This window comes from Poecilia latipinna, unplaced genomic scaffold (assembly GCF_001443285.1).
Source record: "Poecilia latipinna isolate Pla-1442-1.1 unplaced genomic scaffold, P_latipinna-1.0 Scaffold1558, whole genome shotgun sequence".
In the NCBI taxonomy this organism is placed as follows: Eukaryota; Metazoa; Chordata; class Actinopteri; order Cyprinodontiformes; family Poeciliidae; genus Poecilia; species Poecilia latipinna.
This window is the reverse complement of record NW_015114174.1, coordinates 87,861-110,735: the sequence shown is the minus strand read 5'-3', so window position 1 is coordinate 110,735 and position 22,875 is coordinate 87,861. Positions and strand designations below refer to the sequence as shown.

The 22,875-nt window shown below is 40.9% G+C and overlaps 1 protein-coding gene and 1 long non-coding RNA gene across 2 annotated transcripts in view; one reads left to right on the top strand and one right to left on the bottom strand.

The window, feature by feature from the left end:
• tbx15 (T-box transcription factor 15) overlaps positions 1-21,954 on the top strand; it is a 65,435-nt gene extending 43,481 nt beyond the window's left edge. Inside the window, exons 5-8 of the mRNA XM_015058640.1 lie at positions 6,460-6,627; positions 6,893-6,957; positions 14,799-14,896; positions 18,308-21,954. Of these exons, the coding sequence (XP_014914126.1) occupies positions 6,460-6,627; positions 6,893-6,957; positions 14,799-14,896; positions 18,308-19,152 (1,176 nt within the window). The 3' untranslated portion in view covers positions 19,153-21,954. The remainder of the gene's footprint in view (positions 1-6,459; positions 6,628-6,892; positions 6,958-14,798; positions 14,897-18,307) is intronic.
• LOC106963621 (uncharacterized) lies at positions 3,106-12,864 on the bottom strand. The gene is made up of 2 exons (XR_001428223.1): positions 12,153-12,864; positions 3,106-3,227 (listed from the first exon to the last, which is right to left on the bottom strand). It is a non-coding gene; the product is annotated as an uncharacterized LOC106963621 (long non-coding RNA).
• Positions 21,955-22,875: the final 921 nt, after the last annotated feature.

The following is a 22,875-nucleotide window of genomic DNA, read 5'->3' as shown; positions in this document are numbered from 1 at the left end:
AAATAAAGACTGTCTGCGTTAAAGCACAAAAATGTGATTTGTTAAAAATTTCAATATGTCATGACAGCCAATCAGACGAGGGACGAGGGTCTTAAAGCTGTCAATCATGCTCATGTATACAGTGCTCCATGTCTTAAAGGCAAAGTGGCTATGCTAACTAGCCTTAGCATTCACAGCAGGCTCTGTGTGAATGCTAATGAGCTCTGGCGGGGTAGTTTAAGATGAAGTGGTAGTTTAAGATGAAGGATCTCATGTTTAAAGCAGGCGTTGATGAAAACAATGAAATAGTTAAAAAAAAGAGCCTTTAATGTGAGAGTCACCAAAGTTTCTGGAGAAGTGCTGAGTCACTGTTTGTCATCTGAACATGGTACTGGACATAAAGTCAGGCACGGTTTCTAAAATTTCACAAAGATTTTAAAAAGTTTTGTTTTTGTCTAAATAAAAATGAATAATAATCTGCTTGGCAGTGTTGCCGATACTTTGGATACTTTATATGGTAATAAAATTTAGTGGGGAACCAGAAATTAAGCCTTCATTTCAAAAAATAAACTGTACAAAACATCTTGTTATAATCCAGTCGTACAATAAACCGTAAGGGGAAAAAAAAAAAGTTTTGTGCAACGCCGAAGTGGATTAAGTGTGTATAAAATGGCCAGAGGTAAAAATGTCATAAATGTTTATCTGCAACTAGAAAAATTAAAATTACTTCTTACAGTGACAATGGTGCACCAAATAAAAACAACACAGCCTAAACAGGCAGGAGATTTTTGATGTTTAATATTTATTTACAAGAAGAAGACGTAGTCCCTGAACGCACCGCTCGCCCTCTTGGCTGTCTGTCGCTCTCTCTATCGCGTACTTCCTGCCTCTCTGCTGCATGGGAAAATCTAATAAAACTCTGGAGCAGGCAGATCTTTCTGTATTTTTTTCATTTTTCCTTTTGTTGCTTTCTTTTGTTCTTTATGGTTAATGATGCGTTGCATTGTAACATATCTGGGCTGTTGTGTGAGACTGTTTAAAACTGCACAGTAAATATTTCTGAAAGTCCGCTTTGAACATCTGCCCGTCGTGGCCCACCTCCCCTCCCCGCCGCCCCGAAAATCATGTAATTGGCCAGAAAGCGACGCAACTCTCTTTCTGTTCCTCTGCAGTTGTGAAATGCGGGGCATGCTCTGTTCTTTCCTTTCGCGACCGGCCCCCCGCTCTGAGCCTTTGCCTGTCTCCGCTGAACTCAAACCGGTTCATCTGCGCGCTGTGATTTATTCATCCGGTCTCCGATCTTTTAAGGTCGTCATTAAGCTGCTTTTGACGCCGGCCTGTGATATGAACACGCGCGGTTGTCGATTCAGCCCCTCCTCCCCCGCCGGTGCTCCTCGGAGGCGACTGAAGGGGATTATCTCTGCCGAAAATGAAAACATCTCTTCTTAACTTAATTTAGTTTGAACAACTGTCAGCCTTTTGTCCCCTGGCTGCTCCCTGAGTCATTTGTTTCGAGTTAAGAGGCCGGGTCATCTGCATTTAATTCGTGTCACCTCATTTAATAAACTGCTTTCTAGTTTTGACCTGCTTTTTTGTCTTTGAAAATGGCTTTTTCTCCTGGAGAAAAACCGAATGTTGCTAGGAGACAGATGTCTAAACACTTGAGCTACATGGTGCCGATTCACAACAACTGACGTCTCGAGGCACTTTGCAAAAAAACATAACTTCATATATTAAAATTGATCCTAATGAACAGTACACAACTAATATTAAAAAATCTCTAGATCAGAGCGATGTTATGCTTTATTAATTATTTTACATTATATTTATAATTCCTAATTCCACTTTCTGAAACATTTGCAGCTTATTTTTTTTACGTTTGACCAAAGTAGTTAACTTTTCTTTTTCTAGTTTCTTTATCATTTATTTTACATTGGATGTTGTACTCTTAATTTCACTGACTGAACAAATGAAAGTTGTGTTTTTTTTAGATGTCAGCTTGTGAAGCTGCTGGTATATCTAAATGTGCTGCACTGGTGCAGAATTATGAAATAAATTTGTAATTCAGTACATTTGTGTCTGTTTAAAAAAAACAAACAAACATTTTAAGTCATTCAGTGATGTTTTCTGTATCGGTATCGGGCGATACTGAACCTCAGATATTGGTATCGGTATCGGAAGTGAAAAAAAGACGATCAATACAACTCAAATAATATTCCTTTTTATTTTCCCACGTTCTGTGACGTTACAGACACAATCTTCTATGTATTTTATTAGGATTTTTTTTGTCAACCGCAAAAGTGATGGTTGACTAAAACGATGCAGGATTTAATTTAATTTAGGGTGAGAACTAATATGCACATTAGTTCTCACCCTCTTTCTATGGATACCTCTGAAAAAAACCAAAATCAAAAATAAAACATGTGCAGTCAATTGCATTAATCAGTAATTTGAGGTTCAAATAAATCCTGCGAGCTTTGTTAAGAGAACATTAGGGAACATCATCATGACGCATGGAGAACGTGGTGGAGACGAGACAAAAGATTAATTTCTTTGGCCAACGCGGAGGACACAATGTTCTGCGAAAAACTGACACAATGCATCAGCTGGAGCTACATGCCGTCCTCTCAGTCAAACATGGCGGTCGCAGCATCATGCTTTGGGGAATTCTTTTGTCTCGTACTTGGGAAGCTGGTCACAGTTGATAGGAAGATGGATGGAGCTAAAAGCATAACAATACTGAAGAAAATTAGTTAAAGACGACACTTTCCATCAGGATGACAGCCCAAAAAACTAGAGAACCAGACGAGTACTGCACACAAAGGCAGCGTCGACTTGAGAACGCAGCAGAAACTGACTCTTTTTTTTTTCTTACCCCTTCCAGTATCTGTTGTAGTAACAATGCTGAGCTAATTGGCTGCAAATATTTAGAATTTATGATGCGGGTTTGAAAAATGGTGAAAACGAGCCGAACCACCTGAAGTCTTTTCATGTCTGTCTTTTACATCCTGAGTTTTCAAACGGCCGTTTCGACGCAACCCGAAGACAAGCGAAGGCAACATGTCTTCCCCCGGTGAGAAACCAGAGTCCAGACATGGAGTCAGGAGACATTTCTTTCTTTCTTTCTTTGGGTTGGAGGGGGGTAACAATTTGTGCGACGTCTACTGAGCGGGGTAAAAAGACACCGCAGCTCCTCCCACGGCGTTCTGATTGACGGCTGATCCAAGAGCAGAGCGTGGCGGGAAGGACTGCAAAAAAAAAAACAAAAAAAAACGAGGATGGTAGATTAAAGCATGCACCAGTCTTAATTTGTGCTTGTGTGTGTGTGTGTGTGTGTGTGTGATTGGGGGTCTGGAGGTGTTGTGTTTTTCATATTCGGAGGTGTTTCCTCTCGCCCCTGCGGCCCCGCCGCTTTGAAATGACCCCCTCTCGTTGCGGCAGGATGAGGGAAGAACTGGGGGTGTTTGGCTCTGGGGAGGTTTTCTCACCCTCGGATTAATCAGGAGCAGACCGGGGGCCCCGAGGCGAGGCTGAGGCCGACACGGTCTGACGCCTCCGCTCTGCTGTGAAATAATCCTCCAGTGAGATTCACGACGGCGTGAAGGTTTTAGTCACGTACAGCCAGCCGACTCTGGGAGGAATGCGTGTAACAGAAACACCAAATTTCACCAAATGCTTTTTTTTTTTTTTTTAGTTTTTTTGGGGAAAAATCTCAATACACTTGGAATAAAACAAAAGTATTTTGCAAGTAATTTTTCAGAGAGACATAGGAGCTTGTTTTAAGTGAATAATTCCTTAATATTGATGAAAAAGTATAGATAATTTATAGATAATTGGCATTTTAATAAACTGCCTGTGGAAGTTGTGGGTTTTTCATCAGTATTAAGGAATTATTCACTTAAAACAATAAATATTAGTTTTACCAAGAAGATGTTTGTACTAGAAACTAGAAAAAAAGTACTTTGTTCTTTTTTCAGTGTAAATTTCAGAAACATTGACAAACTATTAGCCTTATATTTTAGATCAGTGAAAACCAATTATAATATCAAAGGAAACTGCCCAGAGCAAATAAAAAAAGTCAGTTTTCAAATGATAATTTCATTAAGTTATCCTGTTCACATGAAAATTAAAATCCTCCAAAAGACAATAATGAACAAATGGAAACTCTTTTTATGTAAAACTGTTTTAATTTAACCTTATTGGAGGATTCTCGAGCCTGAGCTGCAGGTTTCAGATCTTGTCACAGCGTTGGACTCGATCTTAAGACCTTCTCCATCAAAGTAGGCCACAAACTTTGCCACTTCATCACCATGTTTGACTGGAAGTATGTTTAGATGTTAATTTTCTAAAATGTTGTTTTCGTTCAGAGAAAGCCCAGGAACCTAGTGTTGACCATGAACCTGATCTTAGTTTAGGGTAAAGACGGCACATTGCGACCCAAACACATGTCCAGACGACCCAACAGCGTTCTGAAAGGTCACTTTTTTGCAGACTCGATTATCGCAACAGCGTTTTCACTGGACTGTCAAGAAAAAAAAAAACAATAAGATGCTTTAAAATGCTGCTGCGAGAGTCCTTACAGAAACAAAAGCCGATCAGCGCTCCGGTCGGGTTCTGAGGTCCTCACGCTGTAAGCCGTAAATCAGAACCTCACTAATGGGCCTCTTACCTTCAAAAGCCTGGACAAGGTGTCTGATCCAATCGTCTTTGGCGCTATAAACCATTAAGAGCGCTAAAATCATCTGAATCAAACCTAGCATTCTCTCCAAGAGTCAGAACAAAGCATGCTGAAGCAGCCTTCAGGCTTTTAAGCACCAAAACTTTGGAATAAGCTCCCTGTACTCTGCAGGAATGCTCCCACCCTGAGCTCTTCTAAAACAAGGTTAAAACCTTTTTATTTGCTGTTGCCTACTCTAAACCAAGTTTTCCGCCCCCCCACTAAACTTCATTTTTAAATCTGTCATATTAGCGTCAAAGAAAAAGCACTTTGATTTTGCCTTGGGCCAAAAGGTGTTAAATAAGTAACCTTGCCTTGCCGTACTCCAGATGTAATAGGATGTCTCATAAATCCACAGAATATTTTTTCCAGGAGTCTTGAGGATCATCAAGATGCTTTTTTCCCCCCCTTCTTTTTTTGTTTTGCAGTGGTTTTGATCTCCATGGATGCCATTTTTGCCCATTCTCTTTCATACTGTTGAATCATGAACTTTGACCTTAGCAGAGCGTAGATATACCTGCAGGTTGTTGATGGTTTTTATGAGTCATCGACGCGTTCCAGAAGTAACTTTGGTTGGTTTTCTCCTCCGTTTGGGGATGACGGCTCGCACTCTGGTTCTTAGAAATAACTTTGTAGCCGTCGCTTAGCCGCGTTTCCATGACAAATTGTGCGCAAATATTCCACTTATGTTGAAAAAACATAGTTTTGCAATTGTGGTGTTTTGTGTTAAATAAGAAGCGCAATTAAAATCATGTGTGAATAAGTTTCTTCGCGCGATCAGTCATTAAAAAACGCTGCGCCGTGATCCTCCTACCACTTCCTGTTGTCGTCTTCTTCGTGGTTTGCGGCAGTAGTAACATCCGGTTGTTGATCATGTGACTCACGTGATGGAAAAAAAAGTGGTTCCATCTCAGTTTTGGAAAATAAACCAAATTACAGTAAAAAAAAGAAAAAAAGAAAACTCATCATCCAAACAACAAAACTTTTTTTGAAATATTTGAGTTTTTTCCAAATTGGCAAGTTTCCATTGGGCAAATGGCTCCACTTTACAATAAAACTCCTCTTTTAGATGGCTAATAAATAGTTCATAGATATGTTATTAATTCATCTGTATTTATAAATCATAAATAACTGCTTATCATGCATAAAGAAGGAGAAGGAGACTATATGCTAAAAATCAGATTTGGCTCACTATTTGGCAAAAAAAATCCCTGTGGATTTTGTCTCCTTCTCTCCCTTAATTAATGCATAATAAAGAGTTATTCATGATTTATAAAGTGTTGAGATGAATTAATAACATATCTATGAACTATTTATTAACCAGCTGTAATCGGAGCCTTACTGTAAAGTGGCATCGAACGAAGTTGTGTTTGAAATGTCAAATTGCTCAATCATATGAAAACTCGGCTAATCGCTGTTTCTGATCTGTTAATATTTTTTAGATGTGGCCTTGATTATTTATTTACCTTTTTTTCTGTTGGCGATTTTCAGCCTACTTCATGTTGTCGGATTGGTTCTGTTCAAGTATTGAACAAACAAATCTTCTGGAACTGATTAATCAATTAATTTGATTAAACACAATTCTTGAGGCGACGACTTTGTCTGATTTTGAGGTTTCTTTGTTGATTTGAAGCATTTGAAATGTGACAAAAGGGAACAAAGTTTTTAGGAAGCTGCATTGCATCTTTCCTGCTAATATGGAAAACACTCCCAGCTGTAAATCCCCTCAGTTTATTTCTTTATATTTACATGTTTGCTTACAGATCATCCTTCACTCCATGCACAAGTATCAGCCTCGGGTTCACATCATCAGGAAGGACTTCAGCAGTGAGCTGTCTGCGAACAAACCAGTGCCGAGCGGGGAGGGAGTTAAAACGTTCAGCTTCTCCGAAACCGTCTTCACGACCGTCACCGCCTACCAGAACCAGCAGGTAAGCAGCCCCATTTTGTTTCTCCCTCTCTCTCTTAGGAAATTTCATTTTTAACTTAGCATATTTTAAGAATTTGTAAAAAAAAAAAAAAAAAAGTTATGTGTTCACAAAGGGGGAATTTACTCCTCAGCTTTATGGATTCTTTTATTTTTGGTCATACGTCTAATAAGATGTTGCATCTTACTAGAAAAAAAATCCTTTTGTGTGAGTTAATGTTGAGCTTCATCAATTTCAGAATACGTTGTCCTGTCTGCCGTTTTGACAGATCACCAGACTAAAGATTGATCGCAACCCCTTTGCCAAAGGATTCCGGGACTCGGGCCGAAACAGGTACAGAATAAATCCTGTCGGGAGTGCTTTGTTTAACTCCTTGCATCTGTTTCCATCCATCAACTAAACCTATTCATTATTTCAAAGGTTTTAACGTTATGTTCCGAAAAAATATGTATAATCTTCGCTTCTAGGCCAGAGGAGTGCTCTTGTGAGGAATGCGTCCGGTTAGGAAAACCTGCCTTTTATTCCCGACAAAAAGATGTTTTCTTAAATCTCACCACGGAGTTCTGTCGCTTAACCACATCTTGTGTTCTTGCGCTGCCCTTTAAATAGCCGAGATCCACAGTAAAAGAAACAACAGTGGGAACAAAAGGATCACTGGCTTTCTCCAAAGAACACTGTGTGATCGCTACCAACATTTTTCAACTTGTTGTTGTCAGTAACATATGTAGTCAGAGTCACTAGATAATATATTTTCAGGCGCTTTTTTTTCCTTCCCTTTTTTTATGGCAAGAAGTTTCACAACACCGTGACGACTTACTGATATTAATCACATTGCTTTTTTAATCAAAGCAGATGGAAGTGTGTGTGCAGTGACCTCATTGTGACCTTATGTGCTACTTGTTGGAGCGCTTATCAACGTGTTTTCCAGGCATATAGTGCCATTTTATAGTACAATAAAGTAGCTATATTATATTCAGTTGTTATAAAATTGCCATATATGTGTCAAATATAACCTTAAATTGGGCCTCTGTCTCTTTAAGAAGCCCCTGCTCTTTCTGAAACTCCGCCTTCAGGAAGTCATCACAACATGGCTCCTCTATTAATTCTTTAGCAACATTTTTACCAGCGTTTCACTGAGAAGTGGCTCCTATAATGAGCTCAGCAGATGCTCAGTTCTACCAGGTGTTTGCTAATTACTGCTGGCTAGTCTGAAGGAGCTGAGTGGGGGAGTCACAGGGGACAGATACAGTTTCGAAACTCAGAAACTTGGAAATTGCAGCTCCAAGGAGGAGCTTCGTCCTCGAAGGCGGAGCTAGGTCCACCCTGGCTGAATGGTTGCCATGGAGATTAAATGATCTTTCAGACATGCATGAAAGAATCAAAGCAAGGCTTCAGCTATGTTTCTCATGAGGGAATTACATTATAACACGATGTAAAGCTCAAAGAGGTTGATTTTTCATAATACTGCCTCATACTAGGGATTAGATTGGGGAGATTTATTAATATTTATATAAAAAACAGAGGCATTAAGTGGTGCATCCACAATCATCTTCCTGGATAAAACACAAATATTCAGTTTGGCTGCCTTGTTTTTAAGTGAAAAAACAAAATTGTCAGTGATTTTAATGCACAGTATGTTAATGAGAGTCAGGCTGCCTCGCTCTTCTATCAGCCTCAACTTTCTCAGTGTCTCATAGATTTTTATTGGCTTCTGTGAACATGACAGGCCAGTGCAAACATGACGACAGTTTAAGGGTTCATAGCATTGTTTTATTGGGATGTACAGGTGAGATTTTTCAATAGAATAATAGTAATAGACGTATTACTCAGAGATTTCATTTATGATGTGCTTTATATCTTGAGAACTCAAAGGACTGCAAACGTCTCAAACAACAACAACAATAAACACAAGAATACATATTATTTCCATCTGCCAAGACAGGTTAGCGATGTCCGACGAGTGTGAAATAATCTGTTCTTGTAGTAAAAATGCAATAAAATGTGTTTTTTATTGAATTTGCATGAAGGCACAAAGTGATGCTGGCAGTACATAAAAAGGTAAGAGCTCCAACAAGTAGCACATAAGGTCACAATGAAGTCACAGAAGCAGCAGGTCATCTCTAAGGATAAAAATAATGACACATTATTTTTGATTCAAAAACTCAGAGACGCGACACTTTAACCTCCCTCTGTGTTTTTACTCCTGTGAGGCTCCCTCACGTTGATCTACTAGCTTTAAACGTATTTTTTGCTGCTTGCCTCTCTTCTCTTCCTCACATTTTGATTTGATCTTTTTTTTTTTGTACTCTAAGGTCTAAATACAATTTTCTGTTTTTGTTTGACTCCCAAAAATGAAAATGGATTTAGAAAAGGGAACGCACACCAAGCGGTGGAGCGAAGTTTATCATCGCTATGGTATTACTCAGAGAAAAAATATAGTTTTTTCCCTCTTTAGTTGGTGATCATTAAGGTTATGGCTTGTGGTTCAGCTCTGGCACCCGGCACACCCGTTCCAAGCCCTCATGACCACCTGGGTCTGCTGGTCCGTCTACCTCGCCGTTTAACCGTAAATTCCTGCCCAGTTGTAAAAACCCTTTATTCATAGAAACCATAAATAAATCCAAACACTTTCAGGGCAAAAGATTTGGTTATAAAAATGCTTCTGGAAACAATGGCTTTGTGTAACAGAATCTTCCCTCCCTTTCACCTCGACTAGTCTAGACTTTTTTAAAATGTTGTTTTTTTTTGTTTTTTTTTCTGACCTGCAAATCACCACATCAGCAGGGTTATTAACACAGTCTGGACTCCTCAGACGTCGTACGAAGCGCCTAGCGAGTCGGGCGTTACTGTGAAGCTCCACATGTTCTGTAGGACGTCCTCGCCTGCTCTCCTCCAAATCCATAGAGTAAAAGTTTTTCTCACTACGTGCAGAATAAACGACGTCACTGAAGATATCTGCTGCCCTCCTCTGCCTCTTCCTCCCCTCCTTCCAGTCTCTTTTCTTTCGAGCCGCCGCGTCGTCCGTCAGGTCTTTGAATCCCGATGAGTATCAGCGTGAAGGAGGAGGAAGGGAATGAGAGGGACGTTAAACCCGCCTCACATGAAAGCAGCCTCCTTCATCTGGTCCGCATTATTAAGCGCACAGATATTTGAGACATCTTTTTTCATTTTTCAAACAATAGGCCGTTTGATTTACGAACTGGCATCAGAGTTTTATTGCAGGGGAAGCAACAGATGAAAAGATAACAGAAAGTGAGATATTTGTCCGTGGAGAGATGCGAGGGAAAATGAATTTGTCCTCACATGCGGCTTCGGATTCCAGCTCTGCAGCCCTTCTGTTCGCTTCGCATCCCTCACCGCTCTGCTAACCCTCCCTCGACCCTCCGGTGGTCTCAAGAGACCTAACGGGGTTTTTTTTGTTTATTTTTTACTGTTAGGCGGGGTCGCACTGACATTTGTCGTGGTCCTCCTGAGCGTCACGCTAACACAGAGGGAGGGTTGAAAACCGTCTGAACGCTTCATTCTTTCTTTTTAACTTTGGTTAGTGAAAATTACAAATATGCAGTGCTAATATTTACAATATCCATTCAGACCTCAGAGAAAGTTTGATGAGTAACTTTTTTTCTAATTCAGAAAACTTTAAATTCCTTCCTCTGAAGAGCCGCACCAATCAGAGTGTGTATCCGTGATTTGGAAACCGTCGATCTGCTAATACCGATTCTACCCCATCCCGGTAGAAAAAAATTAAAACACAGCAAGAAATGAGCATCAAGACATGTTGTGAACACCTTAGGATGGTTTAATGTAATCATTAGCCTCAAGCGTAATGTTTTCTGTGTTTTTTCTGCATTTTTTTCTTCCACTCAACTTCCAGTTGATGTGGGTACGGCGTTTTGCGAACAGCCAGCTGGTTAAACAATGATATTAACTGGCTGGACAAACGACAACGAAAGGTTCCCACCAATGAACCCGACACACGGGACGCGACGACGACAGCAGCAACAAAAGTTTAACCTTTTTCGACTTTCTTGCGTCGCGTAGCTAGCCGCGAATGTATGAGCTCAAAATTTCACAAGCACAAATTTCACTGGTTGTTCAGATGGATGAGGGCAATCGGCTTTTGACCTCACAAGTTCTACAGGAAATAAAGGCGGAAGAAGTGACATCACCGCCAAAATATGACTTTTATAACTTTTAAACAAATACAAAATGATTTAAAGTTGACATTCTCATGCATCATTTGCATATTCCATTAGCAATTAGCTTAGTTAGCACAGCTAGCGTTGCTTAAACAGCCGACCTTCTGCTTACATCTGAATGTAGAGATTTTTACGGTAACATTGGGATTTCTAAAAGGTGCTAACATTTAATTTAATGGTTCATAACAGTTGAGTAAGCATGCTGTGCTTCTTCTCAGGTCCTGTGTTCCTTCCAGCCTTCCTGTTATGATTTTTAAGTTTTGCTCTCTAGCAGCCTGAATGAAGTACAGACGCGTCACAACATGGCCAACAAACAATTCAAGCTTTTTCCTTCAGTTTGCCTCCTCAGACTTCATTTTAAAACACTTCACTGATAGCTAAGCTAAGTCTTTTAGTTAGGTGCATTCGCTGACCAGAAAATAATTGGATTTATCATTTTCTGACTGAAAATTCTTGGATTCTGGAAAATCTCTCCGCTCTGCTCTTTATTTTGGATTTGGCTTTTTTTTTTAATTAGCTCATTCCAGATTGAGTCACATTTGAACAAATATTTAGGTTTTATTTTATAGAGCCTATAGTTTATATAACACCAAGTAGTGTTGTATCAGCGGTTATGTTTTATTGTAAGAGAAAAAGAAACAAGAAAAGGAGGACTACGGTCCAGAGCGCACATAAAAACCTGGTTCTGGAAGACTTATAGTCGACTTTCTGGATGGCCCTCCAAAAACCCCGACCTCAGCTGTACTCGATATTTGAAGGCCGCGCGTAAAAGCCCAGTCCATGTCCGGAAACCAGCCGATTTTAAACGAACTTTACCGCTCGTTCCAAAAAGAAAGAGCGGTAAAACATCTTGCCAGGCTTTAGCCCAGTTCTGCCTGTTCTTTCTAAGGAAAATGTTTTTTTTGTTTTTTTTAAGAAGTTAATATATATTTTCTTTTTTAAATACAACGATTTGCTGCCACTGACCTCGCAGAGAAGAAAATATCAGAGCTGAAGGCAGCAACTTTTTATTTGGAAAAAGAGAAGTCAAACATTAAAAAACACTGTGGCGTGCTTCGTTATTTAAGCCACTTTTAAACTTTAAGGAGCTAATATTAGAATCGGATATGAATTGCATAAACAGTCGTCGGGAAAACGCAGTTATTGCACACGTGTTTACGCTGTAGGAGCTAAAGGAACAGCGCGGCTACTTTTGCACTGGAACTTTATCATTTCCTGCATCCAGTGGAAAATCCATATTAATGAAAAGGGCAAACCTCCACAGCCAATTATCACATTAAACACCAGCCCTTTTATTTAAAAAAATATATATTCTGAATTACCTACTACATCCCAATATAGATCCAAGCTGGGCCCGGCGGTAACTGGCGGAGGTGTCTTTCTGCTGGTGTCCTGGTGAGGCGGCTTTACGGCCTGCCAGGAGGACACAGCTCATTTATTGTGTTTTGGTCCCACCGCAGCATGAATGATCGCAGTCAGATTAGCGAGGCGCACTAACGAGCCGCCTTGCTCTGGGAGTTAGCAGGCCTAAAATAACAGCGGCCGGCGCTGGCTGCCCCCCCCGGCAGCGGGCCGGAGCCGTGTGCGCCGGGAGGTAAATCAAGCCGGACAGAGAAGCATGTGCAGATTCAAGGAGAAACGTCACCTCGGATTTATGTGCGCAGTAAAAGGAAAAAAAAAAAAAAAAGAAAAGAAAGAAAACTTCCTCCTTTTTTAACGGCCCTGGTTTCCTCCAAGCAGACGCCGCCTCTAGTTGGTCTGACGGTTTTCGGTCAGCTGCCTCCGACTTCTCTGGCTCTCCTGTCGTAAGCGCTCAGGCAGAATCCATCGCTGTCCGTCTTCTTCTAACTCTTCGTGCTTTGATTACCTGTTAAAAGCTTTCCAGACTCACTGCGTTTGTTTCTAACCTGGACTTGAAATTAATTTTGACACCATTTAAGATATACGTTTTTGATTTAGAGTCATTATTAACCGTCTCACTGTGTGTATCACGAATACTTAAACAACAAACTTAAAATCTGCAATACAATCTCTTCAGATTAGTGAATGTAAATCATTTTTATGAGTTCTGTTGTCCAGCGAATAAATTTTGCTGGACGACATTCTAAGGAGCGTTTGATGTCGCAGCTGTAAGAAATTTTAAATATCCAAAAGAAATAAACAAAATAGCAGAAACAACAGATAAAATCAATTATGAAGTCTCTGTAAAAAAAATAAAATAAAAGAGTCACTTTTGTCATCCAGGGTTTGATAGAAAAGAGAGAAAATAGAAAAATGATAAATCATGCAAAAATAGAAATTATTCAGCTCATTGTAACTGATTTCACAATTAATTGATTGATTTATTGCGACAGGCCTGGGAGATGCTAGGAAGATATTTACTGAAAAGTCTACAGTTATTTCCATTATTTCACTTTTTCTAATCAAACAAGCAAAAACTCGCCAAGTCTCATCCTGCTGACATACGTTAATTATTGCATTCACAGAGCCTCAGTTACTTACAATTGCTTGTACAGTTACAGCAAAGTTTTTACTCATTTTATTCTTGTAAAAAGTCTGTTTTTTTAAAGTTCAAATTAATACAAATCCACATTTTGAACATTTTTAATTAGTTGCACATTCTTTTGGACCAGAGTCGCTATTTTTCAGTAACTATGCAGTAGTTTTGATGACATTTTCCCTGCTGCAGTGTTTTTATTAGTTATGAATAAAATAATTTAAACTGAACAGAAGTCAGTTTAAATGCACTGGATGTAATATGTGTAAATATGTGTAGAAATAGGAACATTGTTGCTGCAGACCTGCCTATAATATGCTCCTTATTGATAGCAGCGACACCCAGTTCAGTAAATAACGGTTCTATACAAACTAATGTGGGAAACTGGTGTTATTTCATCTAAATATTTAGAAAATGACTTTTCTACTCTAATACAGGTCAGCCTGTTATACAGGCTCAGGGTTTCTCTCAGTGTATTATAAGCCTGGCGGGCCTCCAGGCTTTCCTTGTGCCCCCACCAGGCTAAGCATTGCTTATTTATTTAAGTCTTTTTAAAATGTTTGCATTTTAAAGACTTTATAGTTGGTGTCCAGGTGTTAATCTCCCAATCTTTCAATAACACATGATTATCAAGTGATATTTTCAAATTTCCTGTCAACTTTAAACATTTTTTAACTCAAAAACACGACGGACCGCTGGATGAACCTTGTAGACCCATTCATTAAATTAGAATACTAGTGAAAAATCACTTTATTTCAGGAACTTTATCACTAAGTGAAGCACATTTTATAAATTAACTACACATAGACAAATGCTTGAAAGCCTTCCTGTTAATTATGATGAAAAAATATTTAAAATCAGAATATAACACCAAACAAATAAAAGAATAACATTTGTTAACACAGAAATGCAACCTTAACAAAAAACATGTGTAAATATGAAACAGCAGACATTAAATTCTGTCCAAACGCCATAATCAAAATCGTCATGAATAATTCTAATCAAATATGTTATGATCAGTGTTCCAGTTATTATGAACCAAAGGCGAACAGGTGGGACTTTAGCCTTGATTTAAAGGAACTCAGTGTTTCACATTTATCGAATATGGCTGCAACCTTCTCACAGGACCTTACTCCAGAAATGCCAAACTTCTCCTTTGTAACATCAGGACGTCAAAGCGCCTGAGTTACTTTGCTGAAAGTGAGAAATACCAATGAGATCTCATCAAAAACCTTTTATCTTGAAAGAACACAGGCACAAAAAGCCTCACCAGGAAGGAAGACGGCAACTATACTATATATACCTATATACCATAAAGGTAGAAACAAAGTAAAAGACTCACCCGATGTAAACACAAAGCAGTGAAACGTTGAACCGAGTCCCAGCGCGTCGTCACTGGACGACGCGCTGGGACTCGCTGTAGTTTCAGACGTCTGACCTGAAGCGTCTCTCTCTCTCTCTCTCTCTCTGTGTTTCAGAACCGGCCTGGAGGCCATCATGGAGACGTACGCTTTCTGGAGACCTCCTGTGAGGACCCTCACGTTTGAGGACTTCACCAACATGCAGAAGCAGCAAGGTTCGCTAATCTATGTTCACTTTCCGAGAGAAAATCCTTTGGAAAATAATCTGTCAGCTAAATTCAGTCAGTCCGCTTTTAATTTTGTTGGCGAACCTCTTGGTGGGATTTCATCTGCTCCAAAAAACCAGACGGGAGAGCGCTGGCAGCTCTTACAGAGTAAATTTAATTTATTGTGAAGGTCAGAAATCCATGAGGTGACTCACTTCACTGTGAGTCATTATATTTGTGTTTCCCTCAAGCAGGCCAACAAACAAAATATTTGACGCAGAGAACGAGCTGGAGAAATTTGACGATTTTGCACCTGAAGCAAACAAACCGTAAAACAGAATTTTGCTTTCTTAAAACTTGCCATCCTGGGATTTTACTGGTGTGCTTTGCAAAAATTAACATTTTGCCACATTGAAAACCGCAGCGTAATAGTTGGGTTTGTCGAAAGTGTTGCATAGTTTTTAAAATTTCTTGCTGAAAAAAGCGAACTGCTGAAATTAAAAATTGTTTGCAGCATTTGGACTCAGTTCAGTACACTGCAAAAACACAATGTCTTAAGACACTTAAAAATAAGACAACAATAAAATTTCAGCACAAAACAAGCAGCTTGCTTTAAGTCAATCATTTATTTGTATTTATGAAAAATGACTGGATATAAGTGGAAATAATCAGGACATTTTTCCCATTATTTGCTCAAAACAAGCTCCTATTTCTTGCTGAAAAGTTGCTTATAAGTAAATTTTGTCTATTTTAAGTGAACTAAGATATTTACAATAGAAGCTAGAGTAAAAAGTACTTGGTAAGATTTTGACGAACTTAACAGAACTGCTGCTCCACGCAGGTGAGAAATCACCTCATTAGTCACATCGCTAGTTTTTGATTCCCTTCCACTTATTCCTGTCACAATAAACAATAAATCAATTAATCGCCTGATAAATTAAAGCAAGCTCAATCATTTTCATTTGCACGATTTATCGTTTTGCTCTTTCTACCAAAAACTGGATGACAAAAGTCTTTTTTTAAAGGACAGTTTTGTTTACATCATGATTCGTTTTATTTGCCTTTTCTGTTGTTTTGTTTATTAATTCTGGGTATTTAAAATGTCTTCCAGTTCCAGTGTTTAAATGTTCATTAGAATTTAAATCTTATTTAACTTTGAGAATTTGTCCTTGCATTATTATGCCGTTGCCATTATATTACCTGAAGATGGTCTCGATACAAGAATATTATCGTTTATCGCGATAACTTCCGGGACGATTTATCGTCCAGCAAATTTTCTTATGGTGACGGGCCTGACTAGACCTTGTTGGGCTTTTATTAGTAAAAAAAATAAAATAAAATAAAAAAGTTGAAAAACATTATTTTTTTCTATTTCAAAAAATAGGGCACTTTGTTGGCCTATCCAAACATTTCAACACAATACACTGAAGTTTACGATTGTAACATGAAATAAGTCATCTTTACTTTACCTCGTGTGTATTTCATCTATTTCATCTGTTTCTTCACAACCGCTTGATTTTTGCGACCCGTTCGGGGTTACAGCGCAGCGTGTGCACGCACCAGGTGCGTCGCTATCCCGACGTGAACTTTTTCCGCCCCCTTCTCTCGTCTATCATCGCTCACTGCATCAGCCATGCCTGTCCTTCACTTGAGCTTGGCCATGCGCCGCTTTTCTGGCGGGTCCGCCTGCGTCTGCTGAACTTTTCACACCGCGCGCAGGCCTCCGGTACGAAACCATTACCCTGCAGGCTTTGGACCGCTCCGAGTCCCCGTCAGTACTGCGCTCTCTCTCCCCCTGCGGTGTCGCCCAAAGCGAGGCTTAGTAATGGCTCATTTCAAAGACCTCGCCGCTGTGGAGTAGCTTTTTTTCCCTGCTGACTTTTTTTTTTTTTTTTTTCCTCCTTTTTGTGTAAATTACCACTGGAGGTCAATATGACGTGATGCTAACATGTGTTTGTCATCCTAAAATTCCTCTGCCGTAATTAAGATTTAATTAAAGTTTTTACACCGTCTTTGTCACCCTGCACGGACCCCGTTTTTTCTTTTCTTTTCATCTTTGGCATAAAGGGTGAAAGCGCGCACGCACTGCTTTCACGTCCTCCTTGAAGCACCTTGAATCCCGCTGACCGGAGGAAAACATGACATCACCACGCTATCGTTCTCTCTTGGCCGAGCGGTGCTGGCTGTATTATCGAAGGCATATGGTGCAAAATCACAAGAATCCCGGGCCAAGCAAGTCCTGGACCATTTAGCCTCTCCTCTCCTCTTCGTTCTAGTTTCCAGCTGAATTTCTCCGACAGCAGCGGCGGCGGGAACTCCTGCCAGAGCCTCATTAATCGAAAAGTATGTGATTGATATCCCACAACTATTGTTTCACTCCGAGAGGCCTGACTTGTGGTTATCGTCTGCTTCAACAACGTTGCGCTTTATGTGCATCTTACGTGTGTGTGTGTGTGTGTGCGGAGCGGCCATGCTGACCAGCCAAATGTTTTATGGTCCCGCGCCTGATGTGGTGTCAAGGACAGCTTGAGAGAGTAAAAGTTGCAGCTATTCTGAGAGGGAGAGAGTTAAAGAAAAGAAGAGTGGTGTGTGTATTTAAGAGCCAGAGTTTTGTTCAGCATACATTATCAGTCTGATTCAGTGCAGGTGTCCAACCTGGACATACTCCCTGCTCACAACCACTGTGAACCAGGGATGTCCTGATCGGGATGTTTTATTTCTATGTTTTTGTGTGTCCGGTTCTGATCGGGATTATTTTAGATTAGGAAGCTGCTGATTTTAGTGTTTTGGCTGTTTTGCAGTTTCCTGGAAGTTTGCTCCAGATTTGTGGTGCATAGAAGCTGAATGTTGCTCCTCCGTGTTTGGTTCTGGTTCTGGTGGCTGCAGAGCAGAACCAGAACCAGTTAATGATTTTTCTTCACCTTGGATTTTAAGATGGTGTGTTTTTTGTTTTTGTTTTGTTTTGTTTTTTTCTTGGCCATTATTAGTTCATGGTCTACGAACCATTTTTACTAACATTGATCTTCTAACTGGACTTTCATGCTAACTTCTCCTCAAATCCCAGTTGAATACCGTGGAATAAATCTGCAGGGTTTCCCCCAGAAAACTTTCTAAGCCCGGTGCTCGGGTTGCTAGGGCAGTCATTCATCCAGCCCGCCACCATGTTTTTGAGTTAAAAAATGTTTAAAATTGACTGGAAATTTAAAATTATCTCTTGATAGTTATGTGTTATTGGAAGACTGGAACATTAATACCTAAACACCAACTATAAAGTCTTGAAAAGGGCAATACTTAAAAAGAAACTAAAATTAATAAACAATACTTAGCACAAGAAAAAGCCTGGTGGCCCGCCAGGCTTATTACACTGGGGGAAACCCTGAATCTGCGTTTCACCGGCTCTGTCTGCGCTTTGTTTTCCAGGCGGCAGCACCGGGACGTCTCCCACCACCTCCAGCACGGGAACGCCTTCTCCATCCGGTGCGGCCCACCTCCTGTCCCCGTCCTGCTCCCCTCCTGCCTTCCACCTGGCCCCGAATACGTTTAACGTCGGCTGCAGAGAGAGCCAGCTCTGCAACCTGGGCCTGTCGGAGTACCCCGCCTGCGCCCGCAGCAACATGGCGGCCCTGCAGGGCTATGGCGGCCTGGCCGACGGCTCATATGGCCGCCTCCAGGCGGCAGGGGGAGCCGTGCCGTCCGCCCAGCCGTCCGAATCCTTCCTGCCGCAGAGGACTTCCTCCCTGATCGCCGCGGGCATGCAAGGCAGCGCCCACGGCTCCCTGGCTGGCGGCGGAAGCGGTGGAGGCGGCGGCAGTGCTGCCGGCGGCAAGATGGACGCCTATGGCGGTCAGCTGGGCTCGTTCCCGGCCTCCCAGCTTCAGTACATGATGCAGGCCGGTGGAAGCTCCGGCTCCGCCTCGTCTTCTTCGTCGGGGTCATCTCCGTCCTCCGCCCACATGTTCGGCGGCGGCCACCACCATGTGCAGCAGGGATCTTACAACGCCTTCTCCCTCCACAACCCCTACAACCTGTACGGATACAACTTCCCCGCCTCGCCTCGCCTGGCCGCCAGCCCAGAAAAGCCCCAGGGGGGGCTGCTCTGCTCCTCGGCGCCCGCCGGCGCCTTCGCTGAGCGCCAGTACCTGCCCAACGGCGGCATGGACACGATGCACATGATCGGCAACGCGGCGGGCGGCCAGCAGGGCGGCAGCTCCTGCGACGGACGTCAGTACGGCTCGTCCTCTCAGATGTCCATGCACATGGTGTGAAAACCGCGACCTCGACCTTCTCCACGTCGCTGAAACGATTTCAGGTGAAAAAAGGGAAGGAGGAAAAAAAACTGCAGTTGGTGAGTGTTGGTTTAAACCAACAGAGTTCACCTTTCAGAAACACGCCTACCACTCCAAACGCAATAAAAACAAAAGCAGGTATAAACTTCTATTTAATTATTTTATAATGATCTTGACAGCAGCTCAATGTTCTTACTGTTCGAAGGCAAATTTGAAGAAGTGGAAATGGAGTAGAGAAGGAAGTCTATGTGTTACGGTGCAATAATAATAGAAACAGCTCCAGTGTCATCCAGAGGTTTTTTTTTTTATTTTTATTTGTTTTTACTTCAACCAGCGCTTGTGCCGTTTCGGTTGAGGGACGTCAAAGAGTCAACAGCTCTGTGTGGAGTTTGAAGGCTTTGGACAGAATGAAAGGGACAACTGGACAGCACCAGTGAGCGGTTCACTGCTGGAGGTGGAGGACCTGGGCGCGGTGGAGGCCGCTGACGGAGGAAAACAGAGCCGGTTCTTTTCGCTGTACAGTAAAATGTGAGAACAGGACTCCAACCAGACAGCTTCACCCACCTGTTTTCCGCAAAAACTGGAACTCCTCACAATGTTTCCGGGATTTATGTGATTATATATAGTTATATATATGCATATAGTGGAAAAGGATTTGCCTCCTTGCAGATTTTTTCTATTTTTATCACACCTAAATGTTTCAGATCATATCAGACAAGGATAACCTGAGTAAATACAAAAATTAGAACCATAAAATGACTTTGGGTGTTTCCACACCTGACGGTCCGGTAGATTCATTTGGATTTGTTACATTCTCAGCAGTTTGCTTTCACACTTTGAAAATCTTGTTCCCCTCCTCGCCTGTGGGGGCACTGCACAAAGAACTAATGAAGGGAACAACACCAAAACTTCTAAAGAAGACACTGAGCACAACTTTGTCCTTCAAAAATGTAAGTAGCGCCACATTTTAGTGGTTGTAGGATTTCTTTCACATATTTGGTGAAAGACCACAAGCCATTTCTCCCTCTAGAGCTAAACACAAGCGTTTGTTCTGGTTACCCATAATGCCCTGCGCTACAACTTTTTGTTGTAGCGCAGGGCATTCTGGACATTTTGTTTCCTGCTTTTGGAGCGATTTCCGGTTCACGTCCACTTCAACCGTACAGACCTCGGTTTGTAGGGGTTTGCTTTTTTGACTAGTTTCAGAGTTCGATTGCGCGTTCACACCTCCCCAAATGAACCGGACTTTCTAGACAAACGAACTAGAGTTTGAATAAGTGCAAAACCTTTTTAGTAATGACGAAAAGACGCAATTTCCCAATTCTGGTGTTACCATTTCCCTTTTGTGGAAATTTGCAGTCTACAGTTTTCCAGAACAGCTATGGATCCAACTCTTTCAAATGACAAACTTTTGATGAGCTTCTCAATGCACCAGAACCAGAACTTTGTGATGCACACCTGGCTTTGCAGGAGCCGGCTGCACATTGTCCAAGGTGGCCAGTTCCGTCAAGTAAGGTGTGTTGCTGCTGTATGCAAACTGGTGTAACTGGTATGATACAAAGTGTTTCCAATGGAGTCTTTTTTAAAATGCATTCATTTTGATATGGCCAAAAAACAACCTTGTCCTACAGAAAATATTTATCAAAAATTGTGAATTTATTTTATTTTTTTTCCAAAATTCCCATGTTTCCATTAAGCAAATTTATTTTCGCAATTCCAGTTTGTATCCATAGATCAGCTTGTGACCTTTAGGGTGAAGGGCATTTGGAATATGCAGCAAGACAAAATCCCAAAGCTCCAAATAGTTTTGGATAAAGACTGTGCTTAAATCTAACCAGCATGCTGCAGTTTCACCTTTTGCTCGTGTTTGAAAACTCCTCAAGGTGGCTGAATAAAACCAGTCTGTGAAGTCAACCAGAACTCTTCGACAGTGATATCAAAGACTCATTGTCCCATAATCTTGGGCAGTAGTGGCTCAGCAGGTTGGGGTTGCCCATGTAGCCAATGGGTTGCTGGTTGAGACCCCAACCCAGTCTGTCTCAGACTTTGCTGTTGTGTCCTTAGACAAAACGCTTCACCCACTTTGACTGCTGGTGGTGGTCAGATTGAATTTCAGACTCCCTTCTGTCGGTCCACATCCAGAGCAGATGTTGGTTAGCTTCGTTGTAGCTATGAATGAGCGAATGACTGTAGCGTAAAGCGCTTTGGAGTCCTCTGACTTGATAAAGTGCTAACAAGTGCAGGTTGTTTACTATTTTATTGTCTTCAGCCAGCTGTTAGTTTTAGAGGTCAATGATTTTCTCATGTTGGTTGGATAGTTATTTTCATCTTGGTTCACTAAAGTTTCATATAAAACTCCGAGTTAAAATAAGACACATTAAGTGTGTCAAAAAAAGTAAAAATAGAAGAGCTCTTCCAGGAGACAAACACTTCTTCGTGGTATTTTATGTATATATATATATATATATATATATATATATATATATAAGAAAAAAGATGGCAAATGCAATCAATATTATAAGCTTAAAAAGTTGTTGTGTGAAATGTTGAATAATAAGCAATACTATAATAAGAGAGTAAAGTATGTTGTGGTGTGTACTAAGATGTGTATTTAAGAGTTGACCAGTATAGCAATGTCACCTATCTGTTATTAAAATGTGTGCAAACGGGAATTAGCAAAGTTAATCTGTTTTTTTTTCTTTTCTTTTTTTTGGCGTAGTTGTAAATACAAGTGCCAAGCACATGAAAAAAACTCAAATAAACGTTTATTTCATGTATGAAGATCGGATACGTTTCTTGTTTGTCCGCCGAATGTTTTCATTTAAAGGGGCAGTATTGTGTAAAGTCGGCTTTTTTGAGCTTTTGATCATATTATAATGTTATTCCATGCATCAAAAACATATCCGGAGTGTTGATTTGATTCTTTCGTGCATGTTTGAGAAATCCTTTCATCTCCATGGCAACCACTCAGCTGTGCAAAACGCCTGGGTGGACCTAGCTCCGCCTTTGAGACGCAGCTCCTCCTCTGAGTTATTGACCTTCGGCCTCACAGAGCAGCTCTCACCTGTGACTCCTCCATTGAGCTCCTTCAGACTAGCCAGCAGCAGTTAGTAAACACCTGGTGCAACTGAGCATCTGCTGAGCTCATTATAGGAGCTACTCCTAAGTATAATGCTGGTAAAAATTATGTTAAAGGGTTAACAGAGGAGCCACGTTGTGATGACTTCCTGAAGGCGGAGTTTCAGAAAGAGCAGGAGCTTCTTAAAGAGACAGAAGCCCAATTTCAAGGCGCTAAGTCAGGAAGTAATATTTATTTTAAGTTATATTTGATATATGTAGCATTTTTATAAAAACTGCCCCTTTGAAATCAGACAGAAAAATAAAAAGATTATGTATCTTCTTAGATGGAGAAACGATCATAAAAACTTTCGTGTCTAACTCAACTCTTGCTCTCTATGCTAACTCACATCGGTTCTGCTCTTTGTTTTGGTCGATTGAGTCTTATGAAGTAAGCTAATCAGCAGCCACCAAAGACGAACAAAGACCCAAAGAGAAGCAGACTGCGGGCCTTGCCATTTCTGATGAAGATCTGCCATTGCATAAAACTTATGAAATGACTCAATCAAACAAGAAAACATCCTCTGCCTATAAAACGCAGCCATCTGCGATGGTCAGCAGCCAGGATTGCTGTCATAAACCAAA